At 49.5% G+C, this 26,596-nt stretch overlaps 2 protein-coding genes across 2 annotated transcripts in view; one reads left to right on the top strand and one right to left on the bottom strand.

The window, feature by feature from the left end:
• Positions 1-8,087, top strand: part of MLXIP (MLX interacting protein) — a 57,736-nt gene extending 49,649 nt beyond the window's left edge. The window contains exons 12-17 of the mRNA XM_017649342.3: positions 564-688; positions 1,160-1,261; positions 1,366-1,493; positions 1,696-1,819; positions 2,840-2,969; positions 3,596-8,087. Of these exons, the coding sequence (XP_017504831.3) occupies positions 564-688; positions 1,160-1,261; positions 1,366-1,493; positions 1,696-1,819; positions 2,840-2,969; positions 3,596-3,717 (731 nt within the window). The 3' untranslated portion in view covers positions 3,718-8,087. The remainder of the gene's footprint in view (positions 1-563; positions 689-1,159; positions 1,262-1,365; positions 1,494-1,695; positions 1,820-2,839; positions 2,970-3,595) is intronic.
• Positions 8,088-19,511: 11,424 nt separating this feature from the next.
• IL31 (interleukin 31) lies at positions 19,512-21,823 on the bottom strand. The gene is made up of 3 exons (XM_017649292.2): positions 21,808-21,823; positions 21,484-21,632; positions 19,512-20,173 (listed from the first exon to the last, which is right to left on the bottom strand). Exons 1-3 carry the CDS (start codon positions 21,821-21,823, stop codon positions 19,856-19,858), a joined length of 483 nt encoding a protein of 160 aa, XP_017504781.1. The 3' UTR covers positions 19,512-19,855.
• Positions 21,824-26,596: the final 4,773 nt, after the last annotated feature.

Genomic DNA, 26,596 nt, shown 5'->3' with positions numbered 1-26,596 from the left:
GGGTCTTCCTGGACATGTCTCCTAAGAACACTGGTGACGGGAGCATGGCTCGCGTGGGTCACATGTTGTCTCCATCTCGGTCTCTCTGGAATTATATTTTTTAATTAAAAACTGTCAGGAAGTGGGTAACATTTGAAAAAAAAGCACAAGAAACACATATGTAGAGTTGAAAGAACAGAAATAAAACAGGTGCCTGTGTGTTCCACACATGGGGAATGAGCTAGAGCCTGACGGGCGCAGCAGCAACCCCTGCTGGCCTCCGGGGGCCCTTGAGGAGGCAGGGATAGGAGTCAGACCTCCTCAGCACTCTCCGTGTTCCCCAGGACCTGTGCCCGGTCGAGCGTGCACCCCACGTCCAGCCAGCCTTCCTCAGGCCTTGCCGGCCTAACAGAACCCCTTTGCAAAGCTGGCAAGGATTTCTCTAGTTTCTGCTCTGCGGCCTCCTTGGGAGGCTCCAGACAGTCTTCTGAGGTTTGGGGCCTGCTGGGGCTTCCCTGCATGGGGGAGGACTGCTGTGCCTGGCACAGCCAGCCCATCCCTAGGTGCGTCTCTGTTCTTCTCAGGTCGAGAGTGCCCGAATTCAGGGCAGGCCTCTCCATGTGCCTCGGAGCACAGCCCCAGTCCTCAGTCTCCCCAGAACAACTGCTCAGGGAAATCTGCAGACCCCAAAAACGTAACTGCATTAAAGGTATCATATGTCTCTCTCTTGGGTCTTGATTCCCTTGGAGGGGTGGGGAGGCTAGGAGGAGAAATGTCAAGAGACCTTTAGGACAGCTGCATCCTGTACTGGGGACACACTGGGAAGGAAACCACAGACCTGGCTGGTGTCCTCCAGGCTGGGGTGGCGGCAGGACCAAGGCCATTTGCTGTTTAGTGTTGGGATTAAGTTGGCTGCTCCCATCCCCCACCCACTATGGCTGTGGTGACTGGGGGCCTCTGAGCCCAGGAACCAGCCCTGAATCCTGGAATGTGGAGGGAGGTGGCAGCTGTGGGAACAGGTCAGCAGGTGAGAGGTTGGAGGGCAGCTGGGAAGTGACGGGTCAGCAGCATTTGTTGACAGTTGTGTGCCGGCGCTTGCCTGGTGTCCCATTCTGCAGGGATGGTTTCCTGGCATCGCCATCATGGCTGTGTCATAGTGACTGGTTGATTCCCCCCACAGAACCGGCAGATGAAGCACATTTCAGCCGAGCAGAAAAGACGCTTCAACATCAAGATGAGCTTTGACACCCTGAACAGTTTGGTCTCTAATAACTCCAAGCTGGTAGGCTGCTGCGCGGCTGGGTGGGCGGGGCCGCGGCGGCCGCAGGGCTGGGCAGTCGGGGTTGCCCCAGTGCTGCCACTCCACCCACGCCCGCCCTTCTGCAGACCAGCCATGCCATCACACTGCAGAAGGCCGTGGAGCACATCACCAAGCTGCAGCAGGAGCGGAGCCAGACGCAGGAGGAAGCCCGGCGGCTCAGGGAGGAGATCGAGGAGCTCAATGCCGCCATCATGTGAGGCTGGGGCCCAGGCCCCCGTGGCAGAGGCAGGAAGCCCTTTGTGGCCCGTCACTGATGGGCACCTCTTTGTTGTGGCCTTTAGCTTTTTGTCGTCCTCCTTCCCAGACCTCTCCTATTGGGCCTGCCCAGTCAGCACCTCAGGGTCCGAATTTGCCACCACTGCCCCGAGCCTCCTCCCAGTCCCCTGTTGTTTCAGATCCTGCCAGCAGCTGCTCCCCGCCACGGGGGTCCCTGTCAGCCGGCACCAGTTCGATCACATGAGAGACATGTTTGATGAATACGTGAAAAGCCGGACTCTGCAGAATTGGAAGTTCTGGATTGTATCTTTGTGTTTTCTTTGCTTCTCCTCCCACCCCCACCGGCAGTGTCTATTGACACTCTAATTCCTTTAGGAAGATTCTGTTTAATTGGCTGTTGAGTTCTTCAAGACAGGTTGCTGGCATCTTCCCCTGATGAGGGGCCTGGCCAGGCCCGTGGTGTGGAGAGGGGTTGTCACTGGGAACCACCCAGGCTTGGGACTTCCTGGGGAGGGAGAACAGGCCAGCTTTTCTCTCTAGGTGCTTGAGAAATATGGCCAACTCTTAAAGAGCCACTTGCAGAGACAGTAATGCAGGAAGGAAGGTGGGTCCGATCTACACGTCCTGGCAGCCTGCTCCATCCTTGCAGCCACAGGGAGAGTGGGCCCCTCCGCTGTCGTGGGAGGCCAGGGCTCACAGACGGCTAAGTGGCAGAGTCAGGATTTGAAACCAGTTCCTGCCAGGCCATTCTGTGCATTTGGCCACAAGGCCTTAATGCTGTAATGAGGGGTGCACACGCGAGGGTCCTGGGGTCCATCTGTGGGACCGAGGCCCGCCTACGCTCAACCTCCAGATGGCAGCAGGACCTTTGTAGGGGGAGCTCCTGCATGGTTACTGCCCACCCAGCCATCACTGTGCCTCTGAGCAGGCAGTCCGAGCACGTAGTAGGCTGGCTGTGGACACTGCCTGGAATCTGGCCAGCTGAAGGGACAGTCTGCCTGCCACTTCTTGGTCTGCTGGGTGCCTCTGGAATTCCTGCCAAAACCTACAGAAACTGTAGTGTTCATGTCATTGCACTAAGACCTGTTCCAGATCAGAGAAGCCTGTGTCCCCGCCTCTGGCTGCTCAGTGGTCATAATTTGTCACTCAGTTTCAGTTAGACATTTTAGGGGCTATAGGGACCCATTATCTTCTCTCCAGCTCCCTCATTCGCTCTCTGTACCCAGTTAGCTCCTAGTCCCAACGGAGGGTAGTCAGGACAGGCCGTAATGACTTTCTCCTCCTTCCCTCCCTCACCTTTTCTTTAACCCACATGCTGTGCAGTTCAGCATTATCATCAAGCCCCTGTTTGAGTCCTTCAAGGGGATGGTGTCCAGCAGCAGCCTGGAAGAGCTGCACCGCACGGCGCTGTCCTGGCTGGACCAGCACTGCTCCCTCCCCGTCCTCAGGCCAAGTGAGTAGGGGTCAGGAGGGCTGTGGGCCCTGGGGGCTGCCAGACCCCTCGGGTCAGTCCCCAAGAGAGGGCCCTTAGCTGCAGGGAGGCCACGGTGCCCTGTAAGCAGCCACACAGACGGTGGTAGAGGCACAAGGACGGTACCGTGCTAGAGGCCCTGAGCTGGAACTGCCAAACCGCAGGGCACGGGGCGGCGCTCCAGCACGGCTACTGGGCTTCCTCGCCTCTGTGTGTGTCCCGCTACATTCACCAGGCACCTGCTATTCACCAGGCCCCATCTCAGGTGCTTTCACATACATTTTCTTGTTTAATTCTTATAACTAGCAAAGCTATGCCCATATATTGCAGTTACAGACAGTGATATTAAGCCAAATGGGTGAGCAGGAACAGCAGGGCTCCTCAGCCTGTGTGCAGGATACAGAGGATGCGAGGAGCTGTCTCACAGGCAGGCGTGAGTGCCTGGGTCTCCATGTGGGGGCTCTCCTTGGTGCGGCCTTCGCCCAGCTCAGTGCCTCTCCTACTCTGGTGAATTGTGAGCACCCTACACAGGTTGTATTTGTGAGATCATGTGCACAGTCCACTGCGGCCCAAGGCTGCCCCAGCTAACCCCCCACCCTGTCTTCCAGCTGCGCTGAACACCCTCCGGCACCTGAGCACCACCACCTCCATTCTGACGGACCCATCCCAGCTGCCAGAGCAGGCGGCCGCGGCTGTCACCAGAATTGGCAAGAGATCTGGGGAGTCTTAGCAGCCAAGATGCCATGGAGACGCTTCCTGCCTGCAGAGAGGAGGCTGTGCCCCACCCTCTCCTGACACAGAGCTGCAGGTGCCCAACTCTGCTGGCCCACTGGACAGCTCAGAGCACCAAGCTCAGGTCTGAAGCAAGTTCAGGTCCTGCCAGCAGCAATAGCCCATCTTTGGGAACCCCTTGCTGTGAACTCTCACTCAGCCGACCTCAGTCACCACCTCCCCTGCCCTCAGGGCAGCCTAGATAAGGGGAACCCCGCCTACTAGAGTCCTGTCCTGCTGGCAATCTGTCTATCTGGTGCCAGTGCAGGAGTACATAAGACAGGAGGAGGTACCTGGCCTCCCTGAGTCAGCAAACATAGGGCCTGCTGGGTCCTGTCACTTCCTGGGCACTGTGCTGCTCTGAACGGCTCCCTGCGCCCACTCTGAGCGCTGGTGGAGCAGCTGGAAGGCTTCTTTCTCCCTCCCACTCTGACCTTGTAGATGGATTTAGACAGCCACTCAGGCTTCCGCATAGCAGGCTGCCTTTTGCCACTTGGAGTGCCCTGGGGCCCAGCATGTGTGCAAAGGTGGTGGCTGGGAGTGCATGTGGGACAACAAGGAAAGCACGGACAGTGCACAGCTGCTGCTCCGGCTCTGAATCCTCCTGGGCGGTGTCCTCACCTGTTGTGATTTAGCTCCACTTGGTGTCGCAGCATTCGCAGCATCGCTGATTGAGAAGTGGTGGCACTCATCAGGCGTCACCTCCCAGCGCGGCCCCCTGCCCTCGTTCTCCACCTGCTTTCGAGCTGCAGCCTCGGGTGAGCCAGTGGTGTTGAGGGACACTCACGGCCCTCCTGGTGCAGCACTGGACAGGACGGGCTCCACGGCACTGTCGTCTGCCTGGCCATCTGATCTGGAACGTTGACCGGGAGCCCCAAACCATAACAGTTCTCGGACCAAAGACGTCACCATGCCCAAAGTCTGTCCTGTCCTGTTTTTGGAGGAAGAAATCTAACAGAATGTGAGACGCAGGACTGTGAGGTGGCCAGCCTCAGAGCTGTCTCTAGGAGCCTCCCGGACAGTAAAGAATTGCACACTCAGATTTGATCAAGGTGGAGGACTGCTGGGGGCCATGGGCTGTTTCCGCATGTGGGAAGAGCAGCTGGTAGGGTGTGGAGGGGGCGCAGTAGGAGAGCAGGTCCCAGATGCCTCTTGGTGTCTCTGCAGGAGAGACAGGGAAGCCCTCTGTCTAGCACTCAGGAAGCTCTGCCGAGGCGGTTCCTCCTTGAAAGAATGTGCTTTTAACGTCCTGCCTGAAGTTCCACTCGGCCTCTGTACTCCATACCAGGGGTGGGGACCAGGTTGGCCAGAGGCCCAGGGCAGGGCTATGAGGGACTCCCTGGCTACCTCCCAAAGTCGGGTGCATTCGGAGGCCCTGGCCAGTCGCCTGCTGTCTCGTCTGTGCCTCAGCCCCACACAGCGAGGTGGCTCCTTTCAGCCTCCCCAGAAAATGTGTTTACAGGCCTTCGGTTACTTCCCAGGGGGGCGAGCACAAGACGAGGCTGGGCTGGTCCTCAGTTTCCACTAAGAGAGCTCAGCCTTCACCCAGGACAAACGTGAGGTTGCCCTTCAGGAGGGGAAGACCATTGTGGTAAGAACTCACCAGGGTGAAAAGGAAAAAAGGAGAAACAAAAACCGTTCCCCTCCTAGCTGCAAGGGCACGGCTCCCCCAGTCCCTGTGCCTTCTGAGCTGCATGGATGGGGTGGCTGGGCCTGGCCAGCCAAGACCTCTCAGTAGCTTTCTCCCCATCCCTTGCTGGGAGTCTCTTTTTTTAAAAGAAGTCTGTGGGATATAAAATTGGCTTTTTACTTCTTCAGCCTACCTCTCCTGTCCCCTTTCCTGAGTTAATGTTCATGACTGTGTTTGTTGTGTGTGTGTGTGTGTGAGAGAGAGAGAGAGAGAGAGAGAATGTCCCCTAGCAGACTGTTCACTAAGTGCATGTTTTGTTTTGAGATACTTACGCCATTTCTCTTGGTGCTCACATTCACCACTGCTGCAGGGCTGCAGCTCTGTATCTCTTACCACAGACACGATTGCTTCTTGTCCCAGAATTTTACTTGTTTTGGAATCTTGCCCAATGAATTGACTAGGCAGAGGGTCTCGGTGTCCGCCTCTGTCCTGGGGTCCCGTCTAGTCTGCTGGGGCCTCTAGTGGACACTGACCCCAGGGCTGTGGGGTGTTTACGCATTGTCACCCCCACTCCCATAAAAGAGACTTAAAAATGCTGACAATTTGGGGAAAAAAATTAATCTGAAAAGGAGAGAAAGCCCATCTAGAGGCACATAATTCTCTGAAAGTATTCCTATGAAATCTTTCGGGGCCGTCAGCTCCCTTCACGCTGTTGCCCACGCTTTCACGAGTGCCCCTGTGGGCTGAGAGGCGGCCGGCTTACCCCTCCCGTCTCAGGCCGTCACCCCTGAGTAGGGCTCCAAGCCTGGGGCAGACTGGCTACTTGCCGGTGGTTTTTCTTGCATGAGGGAAGCCACCCCACTGTCAGCAGTTAATGTTGAGAGTCCTGGCTCTTGTCAAGGAGGGGGACACGTGGGCAGTGGGATCCCCAGTGCTGCCCTGTTCTGTGGGCGGGGGAGTCAGTGGTCACCCCTGCGTCCCTGGGCGCCTGACTTCCTCTGCTTCCTGTCTTTGTGACCTGACTCCGCTTTCCCTTTCTAGAGGTCAGGTCTGAATGGATTTTTTGCTGTGGCCAATAAAAATACAAACATACTCCTAAGAGACATGGCCCAGGATGGTGCCCACTCGCTTTGTCCCACCCCAGTTGAAGGGGTGCAGTGGCTAGTGATGTCAGTGCCTGACACTGGCAGACCCCCCCTCCGGACGGCGTCACACTATGCCGGCCTCCCAGGGTGGACCTCTTGGGGTGGGGGAGCCTCCCTCCTGCAGGAGGTCCTGGCTTTCCTCCTAGATGAGTCCCTAGGCAGCAGGGCAGTGGTCGTTCCCCAGATCACAGGCCATCATTGCCTGGCTGAACAGCAGCTGGTCAGCAGTCCCTTCCCTCCTGTGGCCACTAGGTCCTCAGTGGTCTCTGTCCTGCCGCGCAAGCCCTGAGAAGCCTCATGTAAGTCGGGCTGCTCTGCTTGCTCCGGTGGGAAGAACTGCCTTCAGACTCCCTTCTTCCTATTGAGCATTTTGCTGAAGGTGAAACCTGCCACCAGAATTGAAAACACTTGCCAAAACTGAGGTTTATACAGTGCCTCGTGAACGAAGTTGGGAGCGTGCTGATGCGGGCAGCGTGGGAGCCACTAGTGGTTTGGGCTTGGTGCCCTGATGCCTGCCTTGTATCCTGACAAAGGTTTTCACCACATCTGCATGGGGAGAAGGGGCGGCGGGAATAGGCAGGAGGATGGGAGCTCCACTCAGAGGTTGCTTGGTCTTGATCCGCTCCGCAGTTTTGTGATCAGAGGGGCCCCAGGAGCAGGGAGAAGCTTTAGGACCTCCGAGTGCCTCCATACGGCAACTGCCCCATCCTCCCTGCTGAGGCCTTGGCTTCCCCAACTCATGGCCTGCGGGCTCTTTCCTTGTCGTGGCTTGCAAAAAGCAGCCTTTGATAGAAAAGGGAACTTTTCACATTGAATGTTGGTTTTGACTGTGTGTGCATGTGTTTACTCAATGGAGCTTTATTTTTGTGAAATTCCTTTCCAATTATGTAGCAAAATTCACCTCCATTTCCCAGTCAAACTTGGTTCCACAGTCTGCCCTGGGTGTCACTGATTTGAAGAATTCTTTCCTGGGTTTCTGAACAGAGATGTGATGCTCCCAAGAGTTGAGCTTGCAGAGAAAGGAGTTGAATTTTGGAGACACCCAAGTTTTCTACTTTTTCAGAGTTCACATCCTGCTGTTAGAAAGTATGAAAGGCTCAGCCCTGGGAAACAGGATGCCCAGGCTGTGTTTCCGGAGAGGGAGCTGGCCTGCAGCCTTTCCAGGCTATGCCCTGCCCCTTATGTATCGGAATCTGCACCCCCGCTGGAAGGAAACCGTATTCATTTGCTCATTTTGTAACAGCCGCCGAGCCAGCATGTTCTCTTCCTTTTTCAGGTTTTGGTTCATTGTGTAAATGGTTCATTTTTCTGCTGTGAGCTTCAGTGATTGTGTCAGGGCTCCTTTAGGAGGCAGTTGCCACTTGTGGTCTGAACAACAAAACCCAGGAAGTTTTGTTGTCAGAGGCTCCCTCAGGCTTGCGCCACCCAGAACACAGCCCGTATACCCCACCCTTCTTCAGATGCACGTTTCCACCAGCTGTGTTCAACACTACAATGCAGTTTTCAAACTATATTTGCATCCAAAACAATAAAAGCTGTATTTTTTGAAAAGCCTGTGATGTGTGCTCTTGAATGCTACCCTGTCCAGCCGTGGAATAGATGCTGAAGTGTGATCAGAACAATGCAGTGTCCGTGGTGGGCTCACTCCCTCAGGCTGGGGTGGATGTGGGTTCAGCCCTGGATGGAGGCCCCAGGCCTGCAAGGTCCTGGAGGCGTGTCCAGAGAGACACCGTCCTAGAGAGGAGCCCCGCTGAAAGGGCAAACACCCAGTGTACCAGACTCTTCGGGGACCTCACCAGTACCTGGTGCTGCGGGCCTTTCCCAGGACAGTCAGGGACGCTTGTACACCTGCCCGTTTTCCCATCTGGAGCTCAGGCAGACAGCACTGGCCCTGCACATGTTACAGGGTGGCTCTGAGGTTCACATTAGGTTGTGTATATCGGAGTGCTCAGTAACCTATGGTGCCCTGTGCTTAAGAGCCAAGGTTATCATTGGAGTGGCCATCACTGGCCCCAGTGCAGAAGGTTCCAGGTCGTGGCAATGGTCTCAGGTGGCTGTAGTCTGCCACCCGCTGATGCACCACCAGAGATGGGAAATGCTGGAAAGCTGAGTGGCAGAGATGTGCCCTGTGCTGAGAAGATTTTGATGATCTCCTTAATTTAGAAGCTCTTCCCTTTCCCACCCCATTTTCCTGTGTCCCCCACCTCCCGTGCTCCAGCTCCTTGTGCCTGGGCAGGGAAGCCCACCAAGGTGAGCCGCACTGTCCCCCTGCAGGCTGCCTAGCCTCTGTAGGGAGCTGCTGGCGTGTTTCACCAAACAATTGCCCAGATCTGTATCTCTTCACTAAAATGCAGTGGGTCGATAAGCTCTTGTCTGGTCAAACCCCCACACCTCTTCTGGGGAAAAATGTCTCCATGACACAAAGCAAGATTTTGGGATTAAGAACCAGGGGCCCTGGAGAGAGGTGAGTGGTTCATGGACTTTGCGTTGGGCTAGAAGGACTCCATTTCTGTTGAGCTAATCAGTAGGTGTCTGCTTTGTTCCTTTCATTTTTTGAGCCCGTGTTGTGTAGGAAAACTTAACATGCTTAGGACATAATTTGGAGAAAAGGGTAGAGTTTGGGTATGCTGGAACAGAGGAGTGGAGTGTCAAGAGGGAGCGAGGCCAGTGTACCAGGGGTTCCCCTTCCTCCTAGGCAGGGGACACCTGCCTCTAGACAGTTCTCAAGTGGGTGGTGTGGTTATTCCTGTTTGCCGAGGTAGAAATCAAAATCGCTTCCAAGGTGGCGAGGCTGCCAGGGTCAGAGTGAGAAAGCTAGAGGATCCTGTCTAAAATGTCTCCTCCATGCAGCAAACTTGGAGGATCACCCTTGCTGTCCCCACCCCCGTACCTCCTCCTACTCCCCAGTCCTGTCAACTCTGTCTTCTAAGTGTCTTCCATATGCGTCATCCACTTTTCTTCGTCCCCACTGCCATCATGTCTCAGTTGGTTCATGTAACAGTGCCCTCCAGCCCATGCTCTGCTTTACAGTCAGTGTGTGCTTGGAAAGTCCCAGCCTAGCCACACCCCTCGCTCTGGTCTCCCAGGGCTTCCCAGAGGCAGGCCTGCCCGTAGGCCAGCCCCCTGCCCACCTGGTCCAGCCAGCCTCTGCAGGCCATTCCAGCCTATTCTTGCTCTTTCCAGCCTTTGGAATACACTATGTTTGGTTTCACACTTACGAATTTCCCAGGGCCCCTTTCTGACAGCCCCTATTCTTCCCATTTTCATCCTTCAAGGTCAGCTCTTCAGAACCAGCCCCACTGTTCCTACCCCCACATGGGTGCACACATGCACATATGCAAAATCAGGTCTCAAAACACCCAGTGTGCGACCTAAGGACACCGGTCATGTGTGTTGTCATCATTTGTCTTTCCCGCCAGTCTCCAAAACCCATCAGGACAAGGGCCTGCTGTCCCATGGTCACTGCCATATCTGGCACAGAACTGGCACAAAGCAGGTTCTCAGGAGACCTGTTGATGGGCACTCAGTCCCATGTCATTCCTCCAGCCCAGCTGCCCCCTCCTCATGCCCTTCTCAGAGAGGGGGCAATTGTGGGGACCCTGACACAACTTCAGGGGAGGGGAAGGGGCAACTAGCAGGTGCAGATGTCAAGCTAAGGTAGATGCTGAACAAGTTTTAAAGGTTGACGACTAAGATTACATGTCTAATATAAAACATCAACTTAAGTAATTTAGGTTGTAGATACAAGAATCTCTAAATGGCATTTAAAAGCATTTCCTCTTGGGTGTGGACTTGATTAAGTGGACTTGATTCTATATAACAATTTACTCTTTAGTAGCTCTTTTTTGTATGTGAACGTCTGAACTTAGCCCTGTGTAAGGTGGTGTGATTGCACGTCCTAAATATGAGTAAGTGTGCTTTTTACTTTTTTTATTTCAGAAAATCTCCAGCATACACAGAAGTGGAGAATAGTGTAATGAACCCCCACTTAACCAACACCCAGTTACCAATTTTGTTATATGACCCCCCAATTATTTTGAAGCAAATCTCAAACCCCATATTGATTTCATGTTTGTAGTAAGCATGCTTTTTCATACAATCTCCAGATTTGCACATATGACTGCCATGTTAGTCATTTAAAGGTTCCAGAGAAAAAGCTACAAAGTCATAGTTAATAAGAAACCTTGGGGAATGGGGAGTTCTGATTGATCAGTTTTCTGTTTCACTGAATCATTAGCTAGAAAACACTGTTTAAAGTGGGGAAAGCTTTCTAAGATAAGGGTCTACTTTCCTGCCTTAATGGGTATAGTACCGCAAAGGGACTAATCTCTTGATCTAGTCCGACTGGTTTTCACTCCTGGGGGAAGGGCCCTAATAGGCTGGTTGGTTCCATTGCCAACCCGGGGTGGGTGGGGGTGGGTAAAGTCCTGTTTACCCACCCCTGTCCCACAGCCCAGATTCCCTCCTGTTGGTGTCTTCCAAGTCCCCAGCCCACCCAACAGTGCCACTGAATGAGCTCCACTGGGATACACATAAGCTTCCCCAGGCTTGTGCCCTGTTCCCTGACGCCTGCCACGATGTGCCCAACTTTTCCTTTTTTCCTCCTGCCTTTGATCAAGAAGCATTCGCTGAAGGCTGAACCTGACCTTGGCCCAGGAACACAGCAAGACTTTATTGGGGATGACAAGACCTACTTGATACTGAGCGATCAGGTAAGCATAGGCGACAGGAGGTCGTCTAGGAGCAGCAGGACCGCCCTGGGAGGGTTGGGGTGTGCGTGGCAGGTGGCCCTAAGCCAGGGACCAACCAGACAAGTGGGGTGAGGCAGGCAAAGGGGGCAGCCCCTCAAATGAGGTATGTTCCAAGCAAATCAGGGTTCACTTCCACTGCTCGGACTGCCCCCTCCCCGAAGGGGCTTTTCCTTTTCTGTTATCTCTCTTGCACTTTTCTCCTTTTCCAATTGACTCATTCCTTTATACCCACAAGTTTCCCTTTCTGAAGTCTTTCTACTTCTAACCACACTTTCTATGACTTTCCATCTGCTTCCAGGAGCTTGTTCGTCCCCAAATAGTCTGCATCTAGATGTGCAGCATTGCCATCCACCCATGTTCAAGCCAAGCATTGAGACGTCACCCTCAGTTCTTCCTTTCTGTCCTGTCCCACCTTCCGTCTATCAGTGAATCCTGTCAGTGATCCCTCCAGAGTGACTCAGACCCAGCCGCCTCCCCAGCCCCACCCAGTCACTGTAGCTGAGGCTGCCGTGGCCTCACCTGGACAGTGTGACGTTCTCTGTGTTCCTCGACCCGCTGCTCTTCATCCATCCCACCGAGCGGGAGTGATCTTCAAGGTGCTGTGACACATGGTGTCCTGTCCTGCTTAAACTCCCAGTGGCTTCTGGTTGCATTTAGAATAAAATCCAGACTCCTTGCCATTCGGGCTCCTGACTGCCCTGGGTGAGTGACCACCTTTCCTGGCCTGAAAGTCCTCACCGGGGCCGTGGATAACAATCACCCTGCCCCAGGTGTTGTAAGGCTCCGAGGCTGGGTTTATTTATATCGGCACTTACTTGGCTGCGTCTCCCGTTCCTCCCCTCTCTTCCCTCCCCTCCATTCCTGCTCCCAAATTTCTTAGTTTTAAACGTCTCCTTTTTGTGCCTGCAGTCATCCGATTTTCCCTTCCCCAGCATCCTGCCGACTCCCTTTCCGTTTGTTGTGTCTTGTGTTGTGAATCCTGAGGAATGTCACTGAATGTGGCCCCATCCAAGCCGTGGACACAGTTGGGATGGGTCAAAGCTGAGTTGCTTCCTAGCAGAGCCATCCCAGCTCTGGTCAAGAAGTAGCTTTCAGCTTGCTGACACCCATCCCTTTTTCAAAACCTGCCCCCCTCCAGCATTTCAGAACTCCCGCCCTTCTAGAATACGGGCATCAAGCACTAGCTTCATCTCCCATGACACCCATTACCCAGCCCAGGGGCCAGGCGGAACGAGCGCCCGTGGCTGTTCAGGATGCCCGCTCGCTCCTCTGCGCCTTTGCCAGCATTCCCTCCCCGGGAGGCCTCTGCTTGCTCCCCTCTGTAGTGGCCCTGGGCCGCGCCCTCTTTGGACTTTGAACTACCTCCAGGGCTCCATTTCTGTCATTCATGTCACCTCCATCTTCTCAGCCTGGGAAGCCTCCTAAAGACAGGAGCCACGTCTCATTTATCAGTCATCTACCATGGTGCACTGCTTCTGCGCCCTGGCTGCCGGGTAAGCTCGCGATTTAAATCTTATCTCCCACCACCTGCCGGGAATGATGCAACAGCCCTATGAAATAGGTTACTGTCCCCACTCAAGAGAGAAGGAAGTTGAGGCTTAGGCACAAAGCTTGCCCAGTGGCGCCATCCCCAAGCACAGCATGAATCTGAACCGTAGACCCGGCTGCATCTGACTGCAGAGCCTTGGCCCTCCCCCCCAGAAGAAGACCGCTCCCCGCGAGGCATGTTTACATTATCCCATTTTTATCCTCAGTCCCTATAGAGACTCATCTTCACTATGCATAGGAGAACCCTAAGGTGTACCTTTCATGGTACGATCACTCGGCAGACAAGGAGGAGAAGAAAACTTCCTCAGCCTGAGGACAGTGTCTGCTGGAAGCCCACTGCTGACTACTCAGGGCAGAGGACTGACTGCTTCCACCCAAGGGAGGCGCAAGACAAGCATGTCTGCTCTCATTCCTGCTGTCCAGCATCCCGGAGGGTCTCATCAGGGCAGTAAGGCAAGACATGGAAATACAAGGCGTTCCAGCTGGAAAGGAAAAAGTAAAGGTCTACATATGGATGACATGTAGGAGGCCATAAAGGACACACACACACACACACACACGTACTGCTATCAAAGCCTAGTCAATGACTTAAGCATGACTACAGGACACAAGATCAATATACAAAAATCAGCTGCATTTCTGGACATTAGCGATAAACAGCCCCAAAGTGAAATTAAAAAACAATTACGTTTACAATAGCATCAAGAGTATAAAATACTGACGGACAGTGACTGTAATGGGGTATGTGGTGGGGACTTGATAATGGGGGGAATCTAGTAACCACAATGTTGCTCATGTAATTGTTTATTAATGATACCAAAATAAAATAAAATAAAGCATAAAATAATAAAGAATAAATTTAATCAAGGAAGTGCAAGACTTTTACACAGAAAACTACAAAACCTTGTTGAAGGATATGATTCCACCACGAAAAGGAGTGAAGCACCGAGGCATGCTTCCGTGTGGGTGGACCTCAGACACATCGTGCTGTGTGGAAGGAGCCACACACAAAAGGCCATGTATTGTATGATGCCATTGATACAAATCCAGAAAAGGAAAATCCGTGGAGACAGAAAGCATTTTGGTGGTTGCCAGGGGCTGGTGGAAGGGAGAATGGGGAGTGATTGCTAAGGGGTACAGGGTTTCTTCCAGGGGTGAAGGAAATGTTCTCGAATTAGACTGTGGTAATGGTTGCACAACTCTGAGTATATATATATATATTCATATCAGTAAAGGTACTTTGGCCACCCCAAGGATACACACACACACACATTTGCACACACACTACTAAATTGCGTACTTTAGAAAGATGAAGTAATTTGTCTAAGGCAACATCACATATAGTAAGTAGAGGACCAGAAACTAGAACCCAAGAATATCTATTTTTAGCACCAAAACTGTTGGGGAAAAAATGTTTCCCAGGCCCTTGAATCAGTAAATAAATAGAGTTGGGGTCTCCAAGAGCCTCTGAATTGTGCTCCTGAAGATCTCTTCTCATTATAAACTACTGTCGTTTGGGATAGTCCACAAAGGTTTGGGAGCAGGAACATTGCTTCGGCTGCTCTGAGAAGTTGGGTACGCCATGCAAGGAGCAATCTGCCCAGACAGGCTGCTTTGGCTGTGCCATTTGGCTCGGAGTCTGAAGAGCAGGTGAAGAGCTGTGAACAGTGGACCCTTCTCTAATTGCAGAGATTGGTGAGAAGAAACCACAGACACTGCAACCTCCTGCTGCAGTGAAGGGCCCAGGGTGGCCAAGGGATTGTACCTCTACCCATACTGGTACAACCCTTCAAACCTCTCCATTTTTCATCCTTTCTCCAACTACTATATCTTTCAAAATTTTAAATTGTGTTTATTTTACTGATAAATATAATATAATACATAGTAATTTCAGAAATTTTGGAAAATACATAAAAAATAAATAAAATTACCCCCTTCCCCAAAGACACTTTTTTCCTGTCCTGCTTTCTGTCCTTATACACTGTATACTATATATATATCTTTTTCAATATTTATATTTATATATTTAACTCACTGGGGATCCTCATAGATATGGTTATTTATTTATTTATTTTATTAAGGGATCATTGATACACACTCTTATGAAGGTTTCACATGAAAAACAATGTGGTTACTATATTCACCCATATTATCGAGTCCCCCCCATACCCCAATGCAGTCACTGTCCATCAGTGTAGTAAGATGGCACAGATTCACTACTTGTCTTCTCTGTGCTACACTATCTTCCTCATGACCCCCCCACACCATGTGTACTAATCACGATACCCTCAATCCCCTTCTTCCGCCCTTCCCACCCTCCCTCCCCACCCCTCCCCATTGGTAACTGCTAGTCCCTTCTTGGAGTCTGTGAATCTGCTGCTGTTTTGTTCCTTCAGTTTTGCTTCATTGTTACACTCCACAAATGAGGGAAATCATTCCGTGCTTGTTTTTCTCTGCCTGGCTTATTTCACTGAGCATAATGTCCTCCAGCTCCATCCATGTTGTTGCGAATGGTAGAATTTGTTTCTTTCTTACGGCTGAATAATATTTCATTGTGTATATGTACCATGTCTTCTTTATCCATTCATCTACTAATGGACACTTAGGTTGCTTCCATTTCTTGGCTACTGTAAATAGTGCTGCAATAAACATAAGGGTGCATCTGTCTTTTTGAATCTGAGAAGTTGTTTTCTTTGGGTAAATTCCTAGGAATTTCTATTTCAAATGGTATTTCTATTTTTAGTTTTTTGAGGAACCTCCATATTGCCATAGGTATGGTTTTGTATCTTGCTTTTATAAACATTATGTTTGTAACAATTTAGCATATCATTAAGTATTCTTTGAGAAAATAATTTTGAATGACCACACAATGCCACATTATATAAGAGACACCATGGTTTTTAAACGATTTCCTTAATATTAGTCATTTGGGTTATATGGCAGCCATGAAATGTGCCTCTCAGGTGTCCTGCTTTGGGAAGCATAATGGACTGAGGGACCCCCACTGCTCTGCTCACACCACCAGCCCAGTGCAGGGCCTTGCCTCTCACAGACCTATCCCAGCCGATGACAGTGTGGCAGGAACACTGAGGCCGGCTCATTCTTGAGAGATACAAGTTTCCCTGAGGAGTGACTCGAGGATTTCCTGACAGTCTTGCGAACCCTCTTAGAAATGCACTTCAGTCTGAGAGGCTGCTCCTGACCCTCCTTCCTTCCCTCTTCCCTTCAGCAGGGCCCGGCCTGCCCCCCAGCCTGCTGCTGCCCCACCTGCCCTCACAGGCTCTGCTGCTGGGTAGCCTGCTGCCTGGCGGTCCCCCTCTTAGAGCCTGTTCCTCACGTGATCTGGGCTGACCAGGTGCCTCCACATAGTTTGGACGTTTCCACTAGTGTTATTAGGAGCCCATAAGTGTGTGTGTCCTGTGTGAGCCTGTGTCACCTCCTTTGGAAATCACCTTAGGGCAGAGTGTCCGCAGAGGACTAGTGGCTGGGGGGCAGAGGCCTTTTATAAGATGGCCACCGATTTCCAAAGTGGCTAAGTAGACCTTCCTCTCCACATCCTCATGATCAAGCCTTATTGCCTGTAAAACCTCTGCTGCTTTGGTGGGCAGAAAATAGGACCTCCTGTTTATTTGCTTGGCCTGGTTACCAGTGAGGTTTAGCGTCGTTTCACATTTACTGGCTATTTGATTTCTAATCTTACATTTAAACATTTCTTTCTCTTCTCTCTCTTCTCTTTCTCATTATCTGATTGCCTCTTCTATTTCCTTTTTATTTGTCTTCTCATCTCTTAATTCTCCAGAATAATTAAATGACAATCCTTGAAAATGTTTTTCTTACAGCCTCATAGTCCCTGTTCTTCCTTTATAAATTGGGCAAGTTTAAGCTTTTACTCAGTCTCCCAAAGTTCCCCTTGAAATAAATTAGCCATATCATCTTTTTCATTTCTGCTTTTTTGTGACTGTCGATTATTTGTTTTCCTTTCCTCTGTGAGTCAGCAGCACTGATTTTTAAGTCATCATTTTGAAGTATTTAGATTGCAAGATATGCCACAGAAGTCATTTGGTGGAAGATGTTAGTAAATGCCAGATTTATAACAAAGTGCTGAGATCTGCTTACCTTTTTGCCCCTTTCTAGGTGTTGGCAGATTGTCACCAAAAGAAATTCTATTTGAGAGTTCTTGCTGGCTGAGTTGCAGGTAGCTCGGGTGCCAGGCTTTAGTCACCTCATCAATGAAGGAATCACAACACAGCACAACCAATTCAAAGGACAACACGGGCGGCTGACCTCGACCATCTGTCTGCCCATCGGCAGGGAAGAAAGCGAACGCTGGGGCGAAATGCTAAGGTGGATGTTCGACTGGCTAATGTCGTACAGTCAATGAGACCCTTCTGGGGCTTTCTTCTCCACTTGGTGGAAATCATTTCCATCTTATCAATCTTCTGCAAGCTCACCTGTTCTGGGACCTAATCAATAATAAATCACCCCAAATACAGTCTCATTCTCTGAGAGCGGTGAGGTCCAGCAGAAGCTTCTGCGGCAACGGAGACATTCTACGTGGTGCGGTCCAGCAGAGGGGCTACCTGCCACATGCGACTACTGGGCGCTTAAAACGTGGCTGGTGTGACTGAGGAACAGGATATTTTTAATGTTTTATTTTGAAATAAATTTAGACAAACAGAAAAAGTTATAGATAGTACAGAGTTCTCATATACCCTTCTCCCAGCTTCTTCTAAACATGAACATCTTCCATAACTGTGGTATGTTTATCAAAACTAAGAAATTAACACCCTTAAAGGCTTAATTTGGATTTTTGCCATTTTTTCGCTATTGTCCCTTTTTTAGAATCCCCTCTCAGAGTGCATGGAATCACTGTGCCTCCTTGGTCTCCAAGCTGTGACAGCATCTCCATCTTCCCACGATTCTCCTGACCCTGAGGAGGTTCTGGTCTTTGCGAGAGTACTGGCCAGGGCCTTGGTAGGCTGTCCCTCCACCTAGCTTCATGAGGGGCGGGGCTCGTGGCTTGTGGGAAAGAGCCGGAGCTGAGGAGCCGCCTTCCCAACGCCCCCCACCCCCCCACCCCGCCACCGCAGGGCCTGATCGTGCCCTGAGGGGTGCTGTGGGCCTGGCCCGCCTCTGAGCTGCTCTCTCCCTGCTGGGCTCTGCAGTCACAGTCCAGCCCACTGTCCAGGGCCGGAGCTCAGCTCCACCCCCTGGAGAGGGACATCCAGTTAAGCCTGCCAGGATGATTTAGTAAATATTTGGGGGAAGATGCTTTGAGGCTTTGCAAATTTCCTGTTTCTTCTTTAAGTTTTGCCAACAGAGTTAACATTCTCAGGTGGATCTCGCCTGCGGCAGTGACTTCTGAGGGTTCTGGTGGTGATTTTCTGTTTCCCTCATGCCTCCTATGCTCATTAATTGGCTTTTTGTAAGGAACGTTCACCCCTTCTCCACGTTTATTTATATCACTACAGACTAGTGCATATTTATTACGCTTTTGGAAGGACATATGGTCATCTCCCTGCCTTCTCAGTTTTGGAGGATTTTTCTAATAATAGTAAAGATATTCTGATATAGGACAGTCAAAGAGAATCATAGCTGTTCACCACAGTGGCTATTTTTGGAAAGATTGACTAAAACATTGCCATTGGAAGCTAGGGTGTTTGGGGACTTAAAAGCCTGATTAGAGACTAGAGTAGAAATACCCACAAGAGTAAGAATGAGAAGAAATCCAAGGCAGAGTTGCATGTCTCAGAGTCCTAACCTCACCCCCCTCATATGGGAAGTCTGGCAAATCACACTCTCTTTGGGCCTAAGTTTCCCCTAAAATAAGATGAAGGTGAAGGTGCTGGTCAACTCAAGATCGGTGGTTCTCAGACTTGAGTGTGCATATGAATCACAGGGAAGTTTCACTAACACACAGATTGCTGGCTGCACTTCTTAAGTGCCCGATTCAGTGGGACTGGGGTAGGGCACAAGGATTTGTATTTCTAAGCACGTTGCCCAGTGATCTGATACGGCTGGTCCAGAGACAGCGCTTTGAGAGCCATTGGTCCAGATGATCTCTAAGAACCATTTACAGCTTTGGACTCAACATTTATTCAACTGATAAACTCTTTGGCCCTGTCCATGAAAGAAGTCACTGATGAAATGATGGAACAGGTCTTTGCAGGAGCAGAGGCTCTGGATGTCCAGTGGGGAGCCATGCAGTAGCCACTTGAATGATTGCCTTCTGCCAGGCATGATGTTCAGTGCCTCTAAGACCCCGTCTCTGCCCAGGGAGGGACAAAGGCTGGGCAGAGATGTGGTGAGCAAGCTTGAAACTGAGTCTTACTGCTTAACAGCCGTATGGCCTTGAGCACGTGACAAAAATAACTTCTCGCCCTCCTATAAAAAGAGGACAGTAGTGGTACTTGCATGGCCTGGCATAATGGAAATAAATCTTCAATAAATGGTTGCAGTTGCTGGAATTATTATCCAGTGGGGAGGAACAGCAGTGGCAGAGGTGGTATCTTTTCCCAGCGTGTCTCATATACCATCAGCCCCGCCACCACCCAGCCTGGATTCCCAGCCACTCATTCAAACTCCTTCACAAAAATCCAAAACAGATCATAAGAAAAATTTAATGAAATTTATTAAATAGGTTTCAAGGGCTCCTCCAAGGAGCATTAACAACTCTCAATACAATAAATATCAATAAATTAACATAACTGCCACCTCCTGCCCTCACAAGGGTATAATGAGAATAAGTAAAATTTAGATGTGCAGAAGAAAAACATTCTAGAAATACCAAGACTAATAACAATGACATAGCTTGGAATCTTTTTCAAATCAATTCATACATTTACAAGTCAGTCCTCCCAGGACTGGCCCATCTGAGGATTCATTGAGATTATTCATTGGAATAATTTACTTGACAACTCACAGCAGACCTCTCTCACTTAGCTGTCACTCTCCCGTTTTTAAGGCTCCCTGCATTTCTGCCATTCCGAAAGGAACAGGGTCTACTGGATGGCCTCAGATGAACTACTGGGCTCCTGAGTTCATTGATTTCAATGTACGTTCCACACACATTGAAAACTGTTGTAAAATAGTCAAGATGAATCTTTTACATTGAAAGGTATCCGTGGGCACAGAAATTTTTGTTTCTCGTGCATGATGAAATTTGAGCTTGTCAAGCTGTTGTATGATTTCGCTGATATCAGTGTTATTTAATAATGGTCTGATTGCCTTGAAGTAAGGCAGGATGGCCCGGCTGTTGATGATGTGTGGCTGTTGGGAGTCAGAGGCGAAGCATGGCAGCGGGTAACGGCTGGATTCTGGCACTCCCATTTCTTTATTCAGCTGTGCAACAAGGGGGAGAAGTGGGTGTGGGTTAGATTTGCAATAACAGCGAGAAATCCTAACAGCTGATGTCTGATGCTTCCTCTGTGGATGGCCCAGGCGAGTGCTTCCCAGCTGCCATCTCAGCAAATGGGTGTGCCAACCCCGAGAAGCTATGATGGTCCCTATCCCCATTCCCAGAGGACACTAAAACTCAGTTGGCAGAGCTGAAACCAAGATCAAGTGGTAGACCCAGGATTCCACACCCCTCAGGCAACAATTCTGAAGCCTGTGCTGATACCCAATGCTCACCCTGCCTCCTCTGCCCCAGGGCCTGCAGGCCTCCTGTGTCTGTTCTTAGCTGCTGGGGGCTCAGAAAGATGGGCACTAGGAGTGCACTTGGCTTTCCATGCTGCTCCTCCCCCCTTTGTGACTCTTGCTAAAGCCACTATATCCCCCCACCTATTGTCTGGAAAGGCCTCCAAGATGCCAAGGAGTCTTTCCAAACACACCAAGGACTCCAGACCGTGCCCTGGGCTGCCCTCTTCCCACAGATTAAGAACTTCTGAGTTCAACAGGAGTGCTAAGGGCGCCTCACCAGCCTCAACTGCCGAGTCACCTCTGCTGATAACAGCCTCTGCCTTTGTGTCTATAAAAACCAAGGCTAAGGAAGGGGAGGGCAAAGCCAGTTTCAAGAACTGTGCAGTTTGGTTGTTATTTGTTTGTTTAATCAAAGCTGCCTGAGAGGTTCTATCTTGATCACAACCCTGAGAAAAATGACAAAGTATTCACTTTCATTCAGCCTCATATTTTCCTGCCAATGGGGTTGGGCGCAGCAGAACCTCTGGTAGAAGTAGACTGGGCCCTAATTAAAAAATAAAGTACCATGCAAGCAGACACCTAATGTGTTAACTGCCCTTCTCTGCAGCAAGAGACTCTCTGTGACCCACGTGAGGATTTTAGCATCTTGAATTCACTGGGATATTGTTTACAACTTAGGCTGGCATTTGCCACTCATTGGTGGGCTCCTGAATGGGTGGGCAAGATGTACCACCTCTAGGGATAAGCCACAGGCAGGAGAACTCACTGAATATTACTGGGAGCCATATACCTTGGGGACGAACAAGTCTACTACCCCCGTTCCTACAGCACGAGAGAAACGGTTGAGTTTTTGGCTGTCCAGTCTCATCCCTGCCTCTGAACCCCACCCTCATAAGAACTCCATCATGGCCCAGCATGTCCACAGCCGTGTCTATAAAGAGTAGACTTCTTTTAGGGACAATAGGATGCATTTTAAAGAAATGGCTTAGAAAAATTTGTAGGGCACTTACATAGTCTTGCAAAAGCTTTTTAGATAAGGGCTGTAATTCCAAAATGATTTTTCGTACGTCCCTGGGTGATAGCCGATGCGTGAGTACCATATGGGAGGACAGCAAGGTCCCCATGCAGCAGAGCAGGAACAGGGCAAGTCTGGCAGGTCCTGGAGAGAGAGAATGATGCTGTGAGGTACTGGGCCCGACACCCCCGCCTGCCCCACTTCGGCCACTTCAGACACTGTTGAGCAACCGCTGCTGAAGCCCCTCTGGAGGCTGCCCCTAGATCTGGTGAGGCAAGACTGTGCCCAAGAAGGAGCGGACAGCAGGACGCCGCGGTACCTGTGTGGGAGACCATGGTGGGAGAGCGCGTCTGCCTTGACAGCAGCTTCTTGAGCCAGATGAGTTGGCAGTGGTCTTCAGGACATATATAAAGGGCCAGTCATGAGGAAGAAGAACAATCGATGTCCCGCCCATGGCGAAATCATTGCTCAGATTTTCTCCAAAAAACACTTTCAAATTTCTGCTACCCAAGGTTGGGTGAAAGCAGAGCTGGAAGGAAGTGCTGAGGTTACCCTCAACTTGGGCAGATGCCTGACTCAGTATAGACACACACAGTCACACAGGAAGGCACATATATCTTTGCCATTTCTTCTTGGAAAGAGCTTGTCGATTTGATTAGAAAAAATTTTGAAGTCCAGGGTTGACGGTACAACCCTCTAGGACAAGGGACTTCCAGGAGATGAGGGTCAGGGCCCCACAGGGAATTTCTGCACGGGGTCATGGTGTGTGTGTGTAGGTGTTAAGCTGGCATGAGGTTTGAAAATTTATTATCTTTGGAAATTTCTGAAGCATGCCCATGGCGGTGTGTGGGGCCAGCCCTGTGAATGTAGTGAGTCAAAGACTCCATCTCCACTCCACTTGGCTTTGAACATCATTGAACTCTCAACAGTATCTTTGTGACCACAGAGCCTGGAACCAGAATCCGTGTTCAAGAGTTATTTGTTGAAATCACTTATTTACATTTTGAGTGTCAACTTTGACCAAGCACTCTTCCATAGCTTCAGGAATGATGGTGAAGAAGTCAGACAAGGTTCCTGCCCTCACTGATAATAAATAATGTTAATAAACAAGAAAGTATCAGGGGATGAGAAGAGCTATAAAAACAAAACAAGGTGATGGTTAGAGTGATGGGTGAGATACTTTAAGTCAGGCTATCAAGAACAGTCTCTCTGAGGAGGTGACATTTAAGCTGAGATCTGAAAGGTGAGGAGCCTGCCATCAGAAGATCTGGAGAGAGTGTACCCCAAGCAGAGCAGACACTGGTGCCAAAGCTCTCAGGCAAAAGTGAGCTTGATGTGGCCAAGAACGGGAAGCTGGTCAGGGTAGCTGGGTTGAAGTGAGAGAAGGGGAGGATAGTGGAGAGGTGGGGAGAGGCCAGGGCATAGAGGTCCTTGCTAGGCCATGATAAGGAACTTGGATTTTATTTCAAGTGTGATGAGGCACCACTGGATGCTTGTAGGTATGGAGATTTAGGATCTGAGGTACTTTGAGAAGTAAGAAAGAGATAGGCTGCTGAATGGAGAGTGGATTGTGTGAATCCAAGATGGAGTGGAAGGACCAATTACAAACTTATGCAGCTGTCTGGGTGAGAGATGATGGTGGTTGGGACTGGAGTAGATAGAGATGAAGTCTACAAAACTGGCTGATGGGTGGATGTGGAGATGAAGGGAGGAACCAGGGATGACTCCTGGGATTTGGATGGAGCAACTGGGTGGTTGATGTGCAGTGAGGGAAAAGGAGTCTGGACAGGGGAAATCAAGAGTCCTGCTTGGAATGAGCTAAGTTCAAGATACACATTGGGCATCTATTCAAGTCATCCACTGGATGGGAGGCAAGAGCACAGGGCAAGGTCAGGTCTGGGTGGTCCATAGAACCCAATGCACAACAAAAGAGACAGCCAGGAACCCCCTTCCACCCCGACACTGCTGTGTCTTTCTTCTTATCCAAGCTTCTGGACAGGGTGGTCTACACTCACTTTTACCCCAGTTCCCAAACCACCACAATATGGTTTTCACCCTAACAATTTATTCAAAATCCTATAGCAAAGTCCAAAGAAGGCAGAATTTTGACACCATGACTTTACCCTCTGGTGTTTATTCCCATAATTACATTATATTACATGGCAGAAGGGACTTCACGGATAGAATTTAGGTCACTAATCAGTTGACGTTAAGATATTACCAGGTGGGTCTAAAGTAGTCACATAAGCCCTTGAAAACATAGATGAAGTTAGAGATAAAGTCAGACTCAAAGCATAACATTCAACTGCCATTGCTAGCTTGAAGTTGGAGGAGCCCCAGGGAAAGCATGAGAAGGAATGAATTTGGCCAGCTGCCTGAGAGGTGGGACCCTGGACCCCAGATAAGAACTGTAGCCCCGGCCTATACTTTGACTTCAGCGTGGCATGACCCTGAGCAAAGTTACACCATGCCATTCCTCTGACCCACAGAAACTGCGAGACGGTAGCTTTGTGGTTTTAAACTGCTACATTTATGGTATACGGCAGCCATAGAGAACCAATATAGTCTTCAGTGACCTCCTGGGGCCGGCTTCATTTTACTTGACCCCTCCTTGACATGAAATAATGCCAGCCACTTCCTCCTTCTTGAAAATCTCTTTTTCCCTCTCCTTCCATGACAACATTATCCTGATGCCTTTTGCCTCTCTGCCTGGGCCTTCTCAGACTCGATCACCTGCCTGCTTGGCCCTTTACTGGACATGTATCCGAAGACCCCACCCTTGGCCTATGTCCCTCACACTTCACTGGCTCCTTCCTTCAAACGCCAGGGCTAAGTGTCCAGCCCTCTCAGGGACATCTCCACTGAGTGTCCTACCTGTGCCTCACACAGGACATCGAAGCCGAGGATCAGACCCAGGGTAACAGTGAGAGTAGAGATGAAAGGATATGGATGGATGGGAGAAATCCATAGGAAGTATTCCTCAGAGAGATGGTGATCAGTAGGATACAGGACTAGTGGAAAGGGGAGAGTTGAGGACATCACCTAGGTTTCTGGTTTGGGCAACTGGACAGATGGCAATGCCACCAAAAGAGGATCACAAGACTTGTGAAGTAAAGCATTCAGTGTTGACATGGTGAGAGGGAACAGTCAGGTGATGAAGTACAGTGGGCCCTTAGATATTCATATTTGGAGCTTGAAGGAAGGAACTAGGGACATAAATTTGGGTGCTGTCTGTACATTGTGGTGGATAAAACTGTAAACCTACCAGAGATGACCAGTGTGAGATGTGCAGGTCAACAGTGGTGCCCTGGGGCACACCCCATTAACGGAACAGGCAGCAGAAGATGGCTTAGTCTGGAACTCTGAGAAGGAACTCTCAACAGGGAAAGAAACGCATGTAGTCATGGAACAAGATGAAAGTGGTTTTCAAGGAGGAGGATATGATTGTCACCACCATATGCCACCGATAGGTCAAGTGAGATAAAGTCTGAGGTGGTTCACTTGGTTTGATGACATGACGTTACTGGGAACTTTGTCGGGGGAGTTTGGATACGTCGTTGTGGGTGGAAGCCTTATTTTGTGGTTTGGGATATGAGGTAAGAAAGAGTGAAGACCACCCTGTACAGAAGCTTGGATAAGAAGAAAGACATAGCGGTGGCTGGAAAGGGACTGGAGTTTCGGGGTGGAAGGGGGTTTCCAGCTGGCTCTTCTGCTGTGCATGAGCATCTGTGGACCACCCAGACCTGACCTTGCCCTCTGCTCTTGCCTCCTATCCAATGGCTGACTTGATATCGAACAGATGCCCAATGTGTATCTTGAACTTCACTCATTCCAAGCAGGACTCTTGATTTCCCCTGTTCAGACTCCTTTTCCCTCACTGCACATCAACCACCCAGTTGTTCCATCCAAATCCCAGGAGTCATCCCTGGTTCCTCTCTTTGATTTGTTTATATCACTATAGACTCATGGATTTTTATTTTATTCTTTGAAAGAACATGTGGCTCTCTTTTTGCCTTTTATCCCAGTTTTGGAGAATATTTCTTGTAATAGTAAAGGTGTTCTGACATAAGACAGTTAAAAAGAATGGTAGATGTCTACCTCCATGGCTGTTTCTGGAAGGATCACATCAATAAACTGGACTTCCTCAACATTAAAAAAATTATTTTCCTTGTGAAAGACACTGCTTAGAGAATGAAAAGACAAGCCTAGACTGGGAGAAAAATATTTGTAAATCACAAATCTGACAAAATATATAAAGAACAGAATATATAAAGAATGCTCAAAACTCAATTTTAAGGATTAGGCAATGTTTTCTCTAAAATGACACCAACAACATAAGCAACCAAAGAAAAAATAAATAAATTACTTTGTATGGAAATTAAAAACTTGTGTGCCAAAGAACAGTATCAAGAAATTGAAAGGACAGCCCACAAGATGGAAGAAAATATTTGCAAATCATCCATAAAAGAAGCAGTTGGTATCCAGAATATGTTAGAAACTCTTAAACTCAACAATAAAAATACAACCCAATTTAAAAATGATCAAAGTTTCTGAATAGACATATACAAATGGCCAATACACACATGAAAAGATGCTCAATATCATTAGTCAGGCATTAGGGAAATGTAAATAAAAACACAATGAGATATTTCATACCTACTAAGATGGTTATAATTTAAAAAATGTAAAATAACAGGTGTTGGTGAGGATATAAAAAAAACCGGAACCATTATATGTTGCTGGTGGGAATGTAAAATAACTTTCTGCATAAAACAGGCTGGAAGTTCTATAAAATGTTAAACAGAGCATTTTCATTCCTAGGAATCTACCCAAGAGAAATGAAAACATGTTGGCACAAAAACTTGTCAGGAGTGTTCAGCATTATTCGTAAGGGCCAAAAAGAGGGAACAAACCCAACTGATGAATGGATAAACAAAATGTGGTCTATCCATACAATGAACTATTATTCAGCCATAGAAAGGAATGCATCCCTGACACATGCTGTAACATGGACACACCTTGAAAACATGATGTTGAGTAAAAAAAAGCCAGACACAAATGGACAAATATTGTAAATATTGTATGACTCCACTTATATGAAATATCTG

The sequence above is a fragment of the Manis javanica genome, chromosome 15 (genome assembly GCF_040802235.1).
Source record: "Manis javanica isolate MJ-LG chromosome 15, MJ_LKY, whole genome shotgun sequence".
NCBI classification, from domain to species: Eukaryota; Metazoa; Chordata; class Mammalia; order Pholidota; family Manidae; genus Manis; species Manis javanica.
The sequence above is the reverse complement of the archived record's forward strand: the minus strand, read 5'-3'. Positions and strand labels throughout refer to the sequence as shown.

Excerpts from the sequence above, each read along its gene's own strand:
- IL31 (XM_017649292.2), bottom strand. Across the intron at positions 20,174-21,483 it reads AAAAGCTTTTGCAAGACTAT|CTGAATAAAGAAATGGGAGT; the intron begins GTAAGTGCCCTA and ends CTTGTTGCACAG.